We start from the raw sequence: 15,674 nt of genomic DNA on the forward strand, positions 1-15,674 counted from the left end.
TTCTCGATATGGTGTTTAGAAGATGCATAGGGTGTTTAGAAGATGCACAGGTAGAGAAGATTTGATCCAACAAAACAAGATATTTTAGACTTTATATATATGTGTGATATATTGTTATGGGTACTATTTAGTTTTGTAAACTTTTGTGATGTTTGAATGTTGATGTTTGGTACTTTAATGATGTTTGGTACTTTAATGAAATTTGCACTGGATGATGATGTTTGGATTGTAGGTTTTTGATCAATGATATTTTGTAGATATATTATTTAAATAAAATAATGGTTATAAAATGATGGAAAAGATTCAGTTTTTTATTTATTGTCAAAATGTTGTATATTGTACCCAAAGACATCAGTTTAAATATGCGAAACTGTTGTCAATGGCATTAAAAGATAACGGTGAAAAATCATTGTCAAACTGATGTTAAATAACATTGATGGCTAAAAAGACAACGGTTTTTAACCGTTGTCATTGGCTAAAAAGACAACGATTTTTAACCGTTGTCGTAGACAGTTCAAAACTGTTGTTGAAGAGCATATTATTAAAGGAATACGCTCAAAGACAATGGTGAACAACTGTTGTCGTTGAATAAAAAGACAACAGTTTTTTACCGTTGTAAAACTGTTGTCTTTGTCTTCAAAGACAACGGTTAAAAATTGTTGTCTTTGGGCATCCTCTTTAACAACACGACATTTAACAACAGTCCGAAAGGGCCTATGACAACGGTGAAAAACTGTTGTTGTTAGGCTTTTTTCTTGTAGTGTTTGATTAAGTTTATTTAATTAATTAATTAATTTGATTAAGTTTTATTCTAAATTTTTACCTAAGTCTATCTCACCCTTTTCTAAATTATCAATCAGGAAACCTTATAAGTTTTTGTGAGATGGTTAATTTTATCTTTAATTTAGATTACTATCTAAGGATTGATTTACAATTGAGTCAGACTAAAGTTTTACAGTTAGTCAATTAAATATTTATTTCAATGATTGGCTTCCAGGCTGTGGCGAGGCACTTGACCTTCTTGGGTATGAGATCATCCACCACTTTTAGACAAAGTTTTTCAAAGAAATTGGTTATTTAATTTTCTTTCTAAAACTCCTAGGTCTAACTAGTCAAGTGTGAATCACGCTTAGGTCGTTATCTAGCCTAGTCTAAGCATGTATAAGAAAAGCAGTAAAGCAAGTATCAAACAAATCTGTTTATCGATAAAAATGGTCTTTCTATTGGCTCCCTTAGATTATAGTCTCGATAGGATCTATCAAGATAGTAGATTTGATCCTTGGGGATCCAATATTGATCAAGTCCAATTTGATTAACCAAGTTTGACTTCGAGACTCATGCTTGGACTATTTTTCTATTAGTTCTATTTACAAGTGATAAGTAAGACTTGTATTTTAATTTAGCCTTAAATCCAAGTCCAGATATGTTGTATACGGCTCTTAGTTTTCCAAGAATCAGATAAAGATTCATGGAACCCAAAGTGAACCGTTTTAACATATTCTTTAGTTCTTTAACTTGAGTTTTCAAATTGAAATTTTTTTCCTCAAGTTGTTGGATTTGAGTTGAATTTTCATTTTGAACTGGCTCAGTCAAAAGACTTAGTTTAGTCTCCTCCTTAAGGATTATTACCTCCTTCTGGAGTGACTTGACTCGGAGGTTAGATTTGGCTAACTTATGCATAAGATAATTAACCAAATTATGCAATTTAGTTATCTGAGAAGTACTTACAGTGGGGTTAGGCCCTTCGAAAACAGATATGGATCTGTGGCTTCTCTCATATTCTATTTCTGACTCACTCTTGGTTTCTGATTTGTCGACTTGTTCTCGAGCCATAAGCACGAGGAAGCTCGTCTGTTCGAGTTCTTCATCAAAATCTTCTGAGAAAGACTCATCCCATGTCGCCTGTAGTGTTTTCTTTTTCTTTTGCTTCTTCGCTTCTTTTTGGTTCGGACAGTTGACTTTGATGTGTTCCTTTTTGTTGCATCTGTAGCAAGTTACCTCCGATTTTACTTTTAGACTTGATTGTACCATCTTGGACTGAATCACTTTCTTGATGCCCTTCTTGGTGAATCCTCTCTTCTTCTTGTAGAGTTTTTGTACCAGATTTACCAGCTCGGCTGTGATCTCGTCGTTGTCGTCTTTTGAGTCTGGTTCATCTTCAGACTTAAGTTCAGTTTTGTGCTTTGCTTTTACTTCCCGCGTTCTGCTTGTACCTGCAATCAAAGCAATACCTTTCTCGGCCAGAGTAGTATTAGTCTGCACATGTAACTCAAATTCAGAAAATAATTCGTCTAATTTGATTAACGACAAATCCTTAGACATTTTGTAGACATCTACCATGGATGCTCACAAGGTGTTCCTTGAAAATGCATTTAATGCATACTTGATGGCATTGCAATTTTCCACCTTTTGTCCGATCGCGTGGAGTCCGTTCAGTAGATCTTGTATGGTAGCATGAATATGGCTCGCTGACTTACCTTCCTATAATTTTATATTATATAATTTATTTAAAATTAAATCATGTTTACTTACTTTTGTATCGGAAGTGCCTTCGTGCAGCACGATCAGCTTCTCCCATAGTTCTTTCGCACTTGAGAATGGGATGACTCGGTTCAGCTCTTCTTTGGTTAAGTCGCATTGAAGGGTGCAGGTTGCTTTGGCATTGACCTCGATTTTCTTCATCAAGTTGGTGTCCCAGTTCACGCATGATACTGGCTTTCCATCGTGTCGAGTGGAAGGTCGAGATCAGTTTGGATGATTATCCACATCTCGACTTGCATCTTGAGGTGATACTCCATTCGGCTCTTCCAGTAGCCAAAATCCTCGCCAGAGAAGAGGGGAGAGCGTGCAGTGCTATACCCTTCTTGGTGGGCAATTTAAAAATCTAGCACAACAGAAAAACATGAAAACTTATTCCAAGATTTAGTCTTGGATTAGTAGTGTGGGATAAAAAATTTAAATAGGCGAGCTCGAGTGGTGTTGCACCAACTTTGAGAGAGACAAATTCTAAATCACGATAAAACAATCGGAATAAGGCAATTATACCAATTCCGATTAAATATAACAAAAGAATTAATACCACAAAAAAATTGCTTGAATGGTGGTTTCAACGATTCGAAGCGACCCTGCTCTGATACCAATTGTAGGATTAAAAAGCACTAGGGGGTGAATAACGCTCATGACTATTTCGTTCGTTTTAAGTAAATACGCAGTGGAATAATGAAAGAAAAGAAAACACAACAATACTAACAAGTCCAAGATTTTACTTGGTTCAGGGCCTGTGGCGACTCCTACTCCAAGCCCCGTATGTAAGAGTGCTTTCGATGGACAATCACTAATCAATCCAAAATAATATAAAATGATTACAGTTGTAGTACAAGTAACTTTTAAGTAAAATAATACCGACAACTTTGTATGAGGAAGTCTCTAGAAGAATCGTCGTCGGAGCTTTTCGAGCGTCATAGAAGCATTTTCTGAGCAGTTCGAAGAAGCGAAAGTCATTCATTGTCTTGTCCTGAAGCTCCTAGTCGAAGCTACTTTTATAGGCTGTTCTGGGAGCTCGGAACCCCTCCGGGCGCCTGGACCATGTGGCTCGGCCACTCCGCACGCGCCACATCAGCTTGGCGATAATTTTTGAGTTCCGGATGCTTGGACCGACTCCGGGTGCCCGGATAAGCTCAGGGTGCCCGGATAAGCTCGGGGCGCCCGGAGTCCGGGTGCTCAGACTAGTTTTTTCCAGCCCCTTATTTTCTGCAAAATATAATTTGTCTAGGTATAAAATAATATATATAAATTGAAGTTTGACAGCCTCTGACTGCCCAGTTCTGACTTTGAGTTTTGTCAAAATTCTAAGTTAAATCGACGCCTACTGCTCCCTCTTCGGGGAGCGCGTGCTTATCTACTCCTCTCAGTAGAAGTTACCTGTTGCCAGATTAATCCTCCAGACCAATTGGACTTTTGCTCAGCATCTAAAGCTTCCAGTCTTCATGCTGGATGTTCGCTCCACGACCCGCTCAGACTTCCAGCCGGTTCGCGACACCAGGGTTTCAACCTAGAATCCCTGACTTTAGGATTTTTTCCCGAAGCCTTCGACACGCCAAGACTTTCCGCCTAGGGTTACCACCCCCTAGAACCTAGGGTCACCACCCCCTAGGACCTAGGGTTACCATCCCTTAGGTTTTCCACCCGTCTAACCGCAGCTAGGTCTTTAGCCTAAGAACCCTTAGGACTTTTTTGCAATCTCATTCAAACTTGTTAGACCACAAATAACCTTAACTTTGAACCCTTTTCCATTATCAAAACTCAAGTTCGATCGTCGGATACTTCCCGTACCAACAACAAGTGGATCTTCAAGAAGAAAATGAAATTAAATGGCATAGTTGATAAGCATAAGGCCAGATTGATAATCAAAGGATACTGACAATAAGAAGGTCTCGATTACTTTGATGCATATTATCAGGTGTCGAAAATAATTTTTATTAGAGTATTGTTGGCTATTACCGCTTTATGGAATCTCGAAATACATCAGATGGATAGACAACCTTTTTAAACGAGAATTTATAAGAAGAAATCTACATGGAACAATCAGATGGGTTTTCTGTGTTAGGACGGAAAAATAAGGTTTGTAGATTGGTAAATTCATTATATAGCTTGAAACAGGTACCAAAGCAGTGGCATGAAAAACTTAATAATACAATGAAGGAATGTGAATTCAAGATTAATGAATGTGATAAATGTGTCTGTAAATACTCTGGGGTAGTTTTGATGTGGTCAACAAAGTTCAGTTAGGTCTTGTTGTGTTTAATCTTTGTGTCTAAGTGTGCAGGAGCTTAGGAATACAAGAAGTCAAGCGGAAGACGCAACTAGCGAGAAGGGTGGCACGAGAAAGGAGTCGACGAGCTCGGTGCATTCGAGGGACGAAATGTTGTGGAAGAGTATGCCGGTGGACAAGAAAGATGTGCATGACATTCGAGGGATGAGAAGCCGGGGAGGAAACCTACTCTAGAAGAAGTTTGGAGTTGGGTTCGTGTGAGCTCAACTTCAAGTAGCTGGAGAATCACCTACGTGAAGAACTACGCGAAGAGATCAGCGTTTAGCTGAGTTGCACTGTGGAAGGGGCCTTTTATGCGCCTTCTATGGATGGAAGCCACCTTCGATGAATAGTACGAAAGTGCCTTCCGATAGTCGTTTACCACGGATAGAGTTTTATTTGCTGCGAATAAAACTTATTTGATAGAAGGCACCTTGAACCATCTTGGAGGCACTTTCAAGCTGTGGATAGAGTTTTCCAAGAGCTATAAAAAGATCCCTGAACTTAGAAAATAGACAACTCTAGTATTCATTTCCTAGTTCTTCTTTGAGCATTCAACGAATGTAAGAGGTTTCTCCACCTTCAATGAAGAAGATTTTTAGTGCTTTTTCATTTGCTTTGGATTAACAACCACCTAGGTTGTAACTGTTGGTGCAATATTCCCTAGGTCAAGGTTGACCTGGTTGACTGAGTTTGAATTGGATCAAGCTCGAGTCTTCATGTTTGAGTTTCGATGTTTGACAATACATGTAGACAACACATGAAGATTGCAGGTGTGATTGTTCATGTGGGGAGATTGTGAAGGAGAGTCAAGTAGGTCAAGGCTGATTGGATACTTGACTGGAAAGTCCTGGTGAGTGAAGCTAGGCAGAAGGAAAGTCCTGGTGAGTAAAGTCAGACAGATGGGAAATCCTAGTGAGTGAAGCTAGGTGAAAGTCTCGGTGAGTGAAGTTGGGCAGCTGAAAATCCTGGTGAGTGAACCCAGGTGAAAGACCTAGTGAGTGAAGCTAGGCAGTATGGAAAATCCTGGTAAGTGAAGCCAGGTGAAAGACCTAGTGAGTGAAGCTAGGCAGTATGGAAAGTCCTGGTGAGTGAAACCAGGTAAATGAGAAGTCCTAGTGAGTGAAGCTAGGCAAAAGGAAAATCCTAGTGAGTGAAGCTAGGTGAAAGTCCTGTTGAGTGAAGCCAGCCACAGAAAATCCAGATGGATCAAGGTTGATCGGACATCTGGTGTTGGAAAGACCAAGTAGGTCAAAGGGATTGACCGGATACTTGACACGAGGAAATCCAGATGGGTCAAGGTTGACCGAACATCTGGTGGAAGTCCAAGTGGGTCATGGAGGACCGGACACTTGGCACGAGGAGAAAAGTCCAAGTGGGTCAAAGGGATTGACCAGACACTTGGTGAGAGAGTCCTAACAGGTCGAGGGTGACTGGATGCTAGGCATGATGTACCAACAGGTCATGGTTGACCGGATGTTGGTCTATGAGACTTTGGACTTATTTTTAGGCAAAAACAAGAGCTGGATCGATCAACCGATCGATTGACTCATGCCCAATTGATCAACTGATCGATTGGGCGAGTCCCTGCGACAAGCCTTCTCCCAATCGATCAGTGGATCGATTGGGGAGAATCGCCAATCGCACAGAAAGCCTCCCAATCGATCGACCGATCGATTGGGAGCCTCCAATCGATCAACCGATCGATTGGGAGCTGTGATTCTACGCAATAAGCCCTAGATCGATCAGCTGATCGATCCAGGCGATTCCCAAGAGCACAGAGGCGCTCTGGATCGATCGGCCGATCGATCCAAAGCCTCCCCAATTGATTGGGATTTGACCGTTGGTGCAGGATATAGTTGTTGGCGAGCATTTCTCTCGACAGAACTTTCACGGCTCCGATTCTTTCTCAACGCATATCTTCACAACGACTCCACAAAGCTCTCACGCCAGATCTCGAAGGTTCTTGGAGGCTTGTGCTGGTGCACGTCCAAGTCAAGAGGCGAGGAAGAATCTAGGGTTAGGGGTTTTGTGCATATCTTGTAAGCTTTTGCTTGTATTATATTTCCATTCCCTTTCTTCTTGTACTGTGAGCTTGTAGGGCTTCTCCGCCTTCGGTAGTTACCGAAAAGGAGTGTTTTCATAGTGGAGGGTGCGTGAGTGTGTGGATCCTTGGATTAGTTACCTCTTGTTGAGGTGGATACCAAGTAAATCCGACGAGCACGAGATCGTGCCGAGCTATTCACCCCCCCCTCTAGCTACATTTTGGTCCCAACAGTAACCAAGTAAATTATTCTGCCTCTTTTATTTTATAGTTGTTCAATTAACCTATTATAATTATGCCATTGCTACTAAACTGAGTTGAGAGATTAGGAAAGGTTTCTTTTTATATTAGATAGGCAATTAACCCCCCACCTCCCTCTTGCCGACTCCGCTACACCAATAGTGTTTATATGAAAGCCACAGAGAATGACTACGTCATCTTGTACTTATATATAGATGACATACTTATCAATAGGAGTAATGATAAGATAATCAAATTCACTAAAGATATGTTGAACTCAAGATTTGACAAGAAAGATATGAGCCTAGCTGATGTGATTCTAGGAATCTAAATTCTTAGAACAACAGAAGAACTTGTTCTTAGCCAGTCTCATATGTAGATAAGATTCTTGAGAAATTTACTAAGGATGATACTGCGTTGGTATGAACACCGATAGATACGAGTCAACATCTATTGAAACATCGAGATGAAAGTATCTCTTTGATAGAGTACTCTCAAGTGATTACAAGTCTGATGTACCTGATGAGTTATACACGACCAGACTTAGCCTACATAGTAAGTAAACTGAGTAGATACATGAGTAATCCTGGTATTGAGCACTAGAAAGGGATAATAAGAATACTGAGATACATGAGGTATACTCGTGAATATAGACTGTACTATATGAGATATCCTACTTTGATCGAAGGATACAGTGATGCGAGTTGGATATGTATTCACTCTTGGAGGTGCAACCATATTCTAGAAATCTTCTAAGTAAACAGTAATAACTAGATCCATAATGGAATTTGAGTTTGTAACTCTTAACAAATGTGGTGAAGAAACTGAATGACTACGATAATTCTTAGAAGATATTCTGAGATGGCCAAAACCTATACCGATAATTTACATACATTGAGGTAGTCAATCAGCAATTGATCAAGCACAAAACCATCTGTATAATGGTAAGTCTAGGCATATACGTCGTAGACATATTACCATTAGACAACTACTCTCAATAGGAGTTATCTCTGTTGACTATGTGAAGTCAAAGGATAACCTAGAAAATTCATTAACTAAGGGGTTAAACAGAGAGTTAGTTACAAGCTCTTCACGAGGGATGAGTTTGATGTCGTTGAGAAATGTTGGTGCAAAGGAAACCTAACCTATGCAGACTGAAGATCCCAAGAACTAGACAACCTAATTGTACCAACAAAGTTGTTCACTGTGGGGGAATGACCCAATAAATTAGTGAAGGATGGAGGTTAAGCATAGACTTTTAATGATCTAAGAAGAGTAATGTGGAATACTCTTAAGAGATATCCTATATGAGAAAGAAGTGGGGCCGCTTCGAAGAGAATTAGAGGTACAATTCTTAGAACTTCTCACAGAACCAGACGTGTTCATGGCTAAGAACGAACACACTCATAAAAATTGAGTTATATCAAGGAGAGTCTTGGGTGAGATATGTCAATGCTTATATAGATGGAAGAACAGTTCAAGGATATCACGTCTACTGTCAGTTAGTAAGCAAACAGATCTTCCTAAGGAAATGTTCAAAGGGTAAAACCTACTTATCCTATACTGTAATCAACCGCTTAATGCTATCACATACCCTATTTTTATTCATATGGGGGATTGTTGGATATATGTGAATGGAGAAAAGGTAGAAGACGCATGAAGCTCCATTGTGAATGAGACTTTAGTCCCACATTGAAAGTTTCAATACATATTAGTTGGTTTATATTGTTTCTGTTAGTACATTGTGGTAGTTTTGATGTGATCAACTAAGTCATGTTAGATCTTGTTAGTATTTAATCTTTGTGTCTAAGTGTGTAAGAGCTTAGGATCACAGGAAGTCGAGCGAGAGACGCGGCTAGCGAGAAGGACGACATGAGAGAGAGTCGACGGGCTCTATACGTCTTGAGGGATGAGGTGCTACGGAAGAGTACACTGGCGGACAAGAAGGATGCGCGTGGTGATCCGAGGGACGAGAAGCTGGGAGGAAGACTGCTCGAGGAGAAAGCTGGAAAATGTGTTCGGGTGAGCCCTATTCTGGTTGGCCAAAATCATCCAAGCGAGCAGAGTAGCGAAAGAGCCAAAGGAGAAGTTTGGTGCTCAGTAGTAGTTGTTGGAGGCACCTTCAATGGATTAAAGGCGTCCTCACAACCTTCTAGTGGAAGGCACCTTTAGTCGCTTGAAGGTGCCTTTAACACTTCATGGAAGCCGCCTTCAATCACTTGAAGGCACCTTTAACTGGGCAAATTTTTCCATTGGCAAAGGATAAAATTTTATCCCTTGTTGCCTCATTGGAGGTGTCTTTCATCGTGTTGGAGGCGCCTTCCAGCCTAGGATAAGATTTTCCAAGGGCTATAAAAAGACCCCTGGACCTAGGAAATGAAAAACAACACTTGTAACTAAATCTTCTTAAGTTCTGTTCTGTAATTGAGTGTGTTAACTGATGTAAAGAGGCTTCTCTGCCTGAAGGAGAGTTTAGTGCGCTTCTAGCTTTCTTGGATTAACAACCTTCCCGGTTGTAATCAAATAACCCTTTTGCGTCTCTTATTTTTTTAGTCATTTATTTTGTTTATGCAAGTGTTGATTGTTTTTAATCTATAAAGATCGAGAAAGGTTCATTTAAATTTTACAAGGATATTCACTCTCCTCTAGTCGACCGTTTAGGGTCCATCATATTGATATGCATTGATGATGTGAACAAATGCATGGGGAGATGCTCTCTCTCACACGTGGGTGCACAGGGGGGGGTGAAAATCCAAAGCCCGGATTGCACTGAACCAAGTTGACTTGTGTATGAGCACCACCTATGCGTGCTAAATACTGGACTTATCAAGGAAAAATTTACACAAGTGGAACAACCAATATTTTGCTACATAAACTTGTTGCTGCTTATTTAAGGGTGTAACGGATGCATTAAATTAAAGATTAATACAGCCGAGTGAAATGTTAGCGTTTCACAACTAGCGAATAATGATCATTAAACTATCAATAATGTTGCTCATTAGTCTGAATTCCTATATAAGGAGGCTACGACCACAGACAAAAGGTTACATGCTCAAAAAGTTGAATCTCTCCACCTATGTTCCCCTTCTCTTCTGTCGTGCATCTTTTGCCGACGGAGTGCAGTGCCCGTGATAGCAGTCAGATACCTCTCAGTTCGCCGTGACCATCAGTGCTTGTAGGAATCATGGTTCACCGTTGTATCCTAGAAAACAGACGACCTAAGAAAACCTCGAAGCACAATCTGAGGTAGGGTGAATCTGTTTCAAAGAAATTGCGACCCTCATAGGCCTCGGTCCATCCGCCCACTTGAATTCTACGTTTGCTTCCGCAAACTCGATCAGACTTTGCGTTCACTCGGCCCTCTGCTCGTTTGGCCTCTTCTTCACTCGACTACACACCTATCCGGTCGTAGCTCGCTCAACCCCTTCTTCGCTCTGCTGCTCGCCCGTTCTGCCTCAGCTCGCTCCCTTAGTTTGCTCAATTACTCGCCCAGTTCGCTCGGTTGCTTGTTCGGATCACTCACTTGGCTACTAGGTCACTCGGTCTACGACTCACCCATTCGGCCGTTCACTCGCTCGGCCTCTCTACTCGCCCGACCTCTTCTTCGCTCGGCTACACGCCTGTCCGCCCGCAACTCACTCGACCTCTTCTTCGCTCAGTTGCACGCCTATCCGGTCGCAGCTCGCTCGACCCCTTCTTCGCTAGGCTGCTCGCCTGTTCGGCCTCAGCTCGCTTGGTTAGTTCGCTAGGTCGCTCGCTCAGGTCATCTCGATAAATAAGTTGAATTTAATTTGGTGTATTTAAATTCAGCTAATTTTCAAAATCTCCGATAACAGATTGTTTTGTCCAACAATCCTTAATATGCCTTTCTTTCTAACAATTGTAGCGTCAAATCTTTCATTTATTCCTTGGATTTTCTTGAGTCTGCATCTCTTTAAATTTGTTATATATATATTTTTTTAAAACTTTCTTACCATAAATGCTTGTTGATCTTTGTCAAGGGATGACTCTGACTTGGGTTTGTCCTTCTTTTTGGCTTAGTGCCGAGTTATAGCTTATCTCTGCTTCTTTTATCATTCATGTACATCTAGATTTATGTTTCGAAAGTTGTAAGAAGTTCTTCTAAGTTACTTACCTCAAATCCTTAGAGATGTAATAAACATCTACTAAAGTCGACACTCCATTGTTCTCGATAAGGTGTTGAGCGCGTATCGAATTGCGTCTCAATTTGTTACCTTTTCTTCGAGGTAGTTGAGTTTGGTGATTAGTTCCTTGATCTTCACTTAGAGTTGGGCCACCTTATCTCCCTTGTTCATCTGAAGATTTGTTAGTTGATTTATGAGGATGTCCCTTCTCCCTAGCTTTGCTTCCAAGGTATCTTCATGTAACTCCAGACATTTCTCCCAAAGTTCTTTGACTAAGGTGTAGCTTCTGACATGGTTAACCTCTTGAGGTGGCAGAGCACTAAGCAGATGGAAATTTGTCTTTTCGTTTGCCACGGAGTCACTCTGTTCTTTCTTGTTCCAGAGTTGTTCTTCCTTCACCTCTCCATGCTAATATTTGGGTTCTATAAAGCTATATTTAATAGTTAATAATATTTCAAAATCCATTTTTTAAAATACTTTCATCTTTTTCTTTCAAATCGCGAAGTCTCCCTCGAACTTCTGTGGATAGATATTAGCTCTAACCATTTCTTGTGCTTTAGATGACGGTTAATCCTTTTGAAGTAACATGGCTCTGATACCAATTGTTGGTCTCGTGTGGCCGACAAGAGGGGGTGAATTGTCTGAAATTATAAAAATACCCTTCTAAAAAACTTTCGACTTAAGTTAGACAAGTACTTAATTAAATTAAAATGAAATAAAAAGAAAATACAAGATGATTGGATTTACTTAGTTTGTAATTAGAAGATTGCTACTACAAGACAATAAAAGTTCACTACTATCTCCTTCTATGAGCGAATCCACGGAGGCGGAGAAGCCTCGTACACGCGTTGAAGAACAGAAAAGAAAGTACAGAATGTGAAAATAAAAGTACAGAAAATGTTGTCGAGTCTTATTCCAAATGAAGAAGATTAGGCTTATATTTATAGCCCACCGGTCGAAAATAGCTAGCTATTTGCCGATGTGGCACTTGGAGCGCCTAGAGCCGATCCGGGCGCCCCCAGCGGTGCATCTCATTTGCTCACAACGGCTATACAATGGTTTGAGAATAAAACTTTATCCTCGCGCGGGGCTCTTGGAGTGTTGCTGATGTAGATATATGAAGTCATCCGCAACAACAGCTCACCGAGGCACCCCTGCAGTGCCAAGGGGTCTGGGAGCCCAGACCCACTTCGGGCGCTTGGAGTCTAGGCAGCTGGACTTGGTCCATGAGCCTGGATAAGGTCAACTCAACGTTGACTTTGTTCGACTTTGGTTCTAGTTGCTTGGGTGATTCTTCGACCATCAAGAGTTGAGCTCACCTGAACTCAACTCCGGTCTTGTCCTTAAGCAGTCTTCTGCTCCGGTTTCTCTTTCCTCGGGAGCGTCGCGTGCAACCTTCTCACTCTACCGGTGTACTCTTCCGTAGTTTTTCGTTCCTCAGATGCACAGAGTCTGTTGATTCGATTCCCGTGTCATCCTTTTTGTCCGCCGCGTCTCTCGCTTGTCTTCTTGTGTTCCTAAATTTTTGCACACTTAGACACAAAGATCAAAATACAACAGGACTTAACTTGACTTGATTGACCGCATCAAACCAATCCGGGATGCTTACAACTTGCTGCTGGAGTTCTCGAGCGTCGTCCTTATGTTGCACTACTATATGGGCCCGACACACCCTTACTAAGTTCAATTTATGAGTCTGTGATATTAATTTATATGTATTCATATATTATATTACGTGTATAATGTGTATGCACGGTGACTAATACGAAGAGGTTATTGAATAATTATCAATTTCTAAAAAAATAGTTACTATAATTTTTTTTAAATGTGCAAGTCACAACTGGCTTTAAGCCCGTCATTTCCATCCAACCCAACCCAGGACTAAGTCAGACCAAGGCCAGCATAGCCCATCCACAATAAAGCTAATCATATCAGATCAAGCCTGCCTGACCGCTTTGCTACCTATCCAATGTAAGCGTCACACATCTCAGCCACCGCGGCCCCACAGACGTGCATATCCTCGCCCTGTTTAAATTTCAGGAGAGTAGGCCAGCCTCCTCAATTAAGTCTGCCCAAATAGCTTAATGCCTTAATGCCTAGAGACACGATTGATTGTTCGAAAGTCCAAAGTATCACTGCATTTCGTTTCAACTCAGTTTGCGTTTACCGGTGTATTCCGCTGCACAGGAAACTCATTAATTGCGTACAAAGCAGGTAGCCATCACTTTCCGTTCCGCTCTTCTCTTCGTCGACGTTAATCGACCCGTCTATCAAGTTCGACCCGGTCGAGCCTTTAATTTCCAGTGATTTAAAATCTGAACGGATTCGAGATCTGCCAGGATCAACCGCGAGGGCAGAATTAAAACGCCCGAGCTGGAGCGTTGACCGACGTAAATTAAGCCGTCGATTTAGCCGAATGAATTGGTGTTCTTAATAACGTGTCAAGGTCTTCACTCAGCACGTCCCCGTCACGAAGTCGATGGGCAACCACCTTGCGGATCCACCACCACCACCAATCTATGCACACGCCACCACAGAGATCTTTAATTAGGTGAGTAGGGTATGGCTTCTGGCCTCGACGTGCTTTGCTGCGCCCGCCCGAACCACTTAAGACAGGTTATTTGTCGGTCACAGAATAAACTTTTAGTTAGTTTTAAAGTATAATTAAAGATAAATAAATAAATTCAAAATGTTTAGAAAAAATATTGAATCAGATAATATTAAATTTAGGATGATCAATTGATTCTATAAAATTTTTCATGTCACGATCAACAACTTAAAAGATTAGCATCCCCGTGATCCGTAATATTTAGAGGAGGAAAAAGCGGATAATCGTTAAAGTCAGTTTCATTCTGTTTTAAAAAAAGACACTTTGATCACATTTATGTGTATTTTTGAAGTGTATACAATTAATACGCTCATGAAAATCACATCGAGGCCGCCATGCTTTTACTCTTAGTGAAAATATGCATTAATACCCTTGTACTAGTTAATATTGCAGACGAGTATAATTGTGCTCTTAGTAGTTAATTTTGAATAATGAAAGATCATTAGGTGCTTTTGAAAAACACTTTGGTAGCTCGAATTCAAGGCTTAACGCTCGTATTCATTAATGGATGACTTTATAACTCCACTTGGATTGGGAAAGTAAGCGACTAAAATTAAAACACATTCATTAATGATGGATGTTCACTGGAATGGAATCTAATAAAAATGACTAATAAATCCTTTGTTTGAGAGGAGGTGATGTAAGGAGGGCTGTCTGTGTAGTGCCCAAACGTGACTCAAATTGGGTGAACGCCACTGACCCCGGATGGGTCCCATTGATATCTTTGAATTAATTTGAGGCACTGCCTGTACAAAATGATCGAATTATCCGAAAATGAGAAGGGGAACTCCAGAGAATAGAACCGTTGACTAATAAATAAGACGTTGGATTATACTTATTTATAAAGTTTTCTATAAGATGAGAATCACTTAACGCCTAACAGGAAAGAGAAGGAGATTAGGTCTTAGAGGTGGGACCAAACGTGGTTTGAAAGGAGGTGAGAGAAGGGCATGGAAGTGAAGGGGAACTACAAGTCTTACTTGAAAGGGAATGAACTAAAGCAAAGAAAGAAAGGAAGGGTAGATTTTAATTTTCCTTATCTATAAGACTTAAATTAAGTATTTTTATTACTCAAATTTCTATCCAAACCAATGGAAGTGAAACAATATGTTTAATTGTCATGCTCAGCGAATCTACTTAATTATAATCATGCTTTTTATAGGAAAATAGTACTTAAAATATTTATCTTATTTGAGATTCAAAATTTGATATTCTTTATTATTTATACTACAAAGGGTTAAATAATTTTGTTTAAAATAAAATAAAATAAAATTAAATGATTTATTTTCTTTTGGATATAAATACTCTTCTTTTGACTATGATGCTCGTTAATCAACCATGGAATTCATTCTCGCATGCTTTCTTATCTCTTTCCTCTCGATTCACTTCTCCGACCTCCTATACCTCTCAGTCAACACGCTTCTTCTACGGCTGGTGGCGGCGCTCATCGAGCAGCACGCGTGGCCGCCGGGCTCTCTGTTTTCCGGCGACGGGCCCGGCCACCACCGCCACGATGCTAAGGCTTCTGGCGACGGAGATCGGGTCCAGTGGGACGCTCGTGGCGGCAAGAGTTACCTGGGGGTGACTCGGTACGAGGCGCCGTCGCCGGTGGTGTGCGTGTTCTGCTTGTCGGACATCGAGGAGGGGGAGGAGGTGCGGGAGCTGCGGTGCGAGCACCTCTTCCACAGGCGGTGCCTGGACCCCTGGCTCGTCCTCCGGCGGTCCACGTGTCCCCTCTGCCGGGACGCCTTGCTGGATGCGGAGGAGGAGGAGGCCGACGATGCGGCCATGGATTGGCTCGCTTATGTTCCGGTGTGGGCGTGGTGA

The 15,674-nt window shown here is 41.1% G+C and overlaps 1 protein-coding gene across 1 annotated transcript; it reads left to right on the forward strand.

The window, feature by feature from the left end:
• The first annotated feature begins 15,185 nt into the window (after positions 1-15,185).
• On the forward strand, positions 15,186-15,674 carry LOC122019028 (E3 ubiquitin-protein ligase RNF181-like). Its single transcript, XM_042576539.1, has one exon. The coding sequence runs from the start codon at positions 15,186-15,188 to the stop codon at positions 15,672-15,674; it is 489 nt and encodes a 162-aa protein (XP_042432473.1).

This window comes from Zingiber officinale, chromosome 9A (genome assembly GCF_018446385.1).
Source record: "Zingiber officinale cultivar Zhangliang chromosome 9A, Zo_v1.1, whole genome shotgun sequence".
NCBI lineage: Eukaryota > Viridiplantae > Streptophyta > Magnoliopsida > Zingiberales > Zingiberaceae > Zingiber > Zingiber officinale.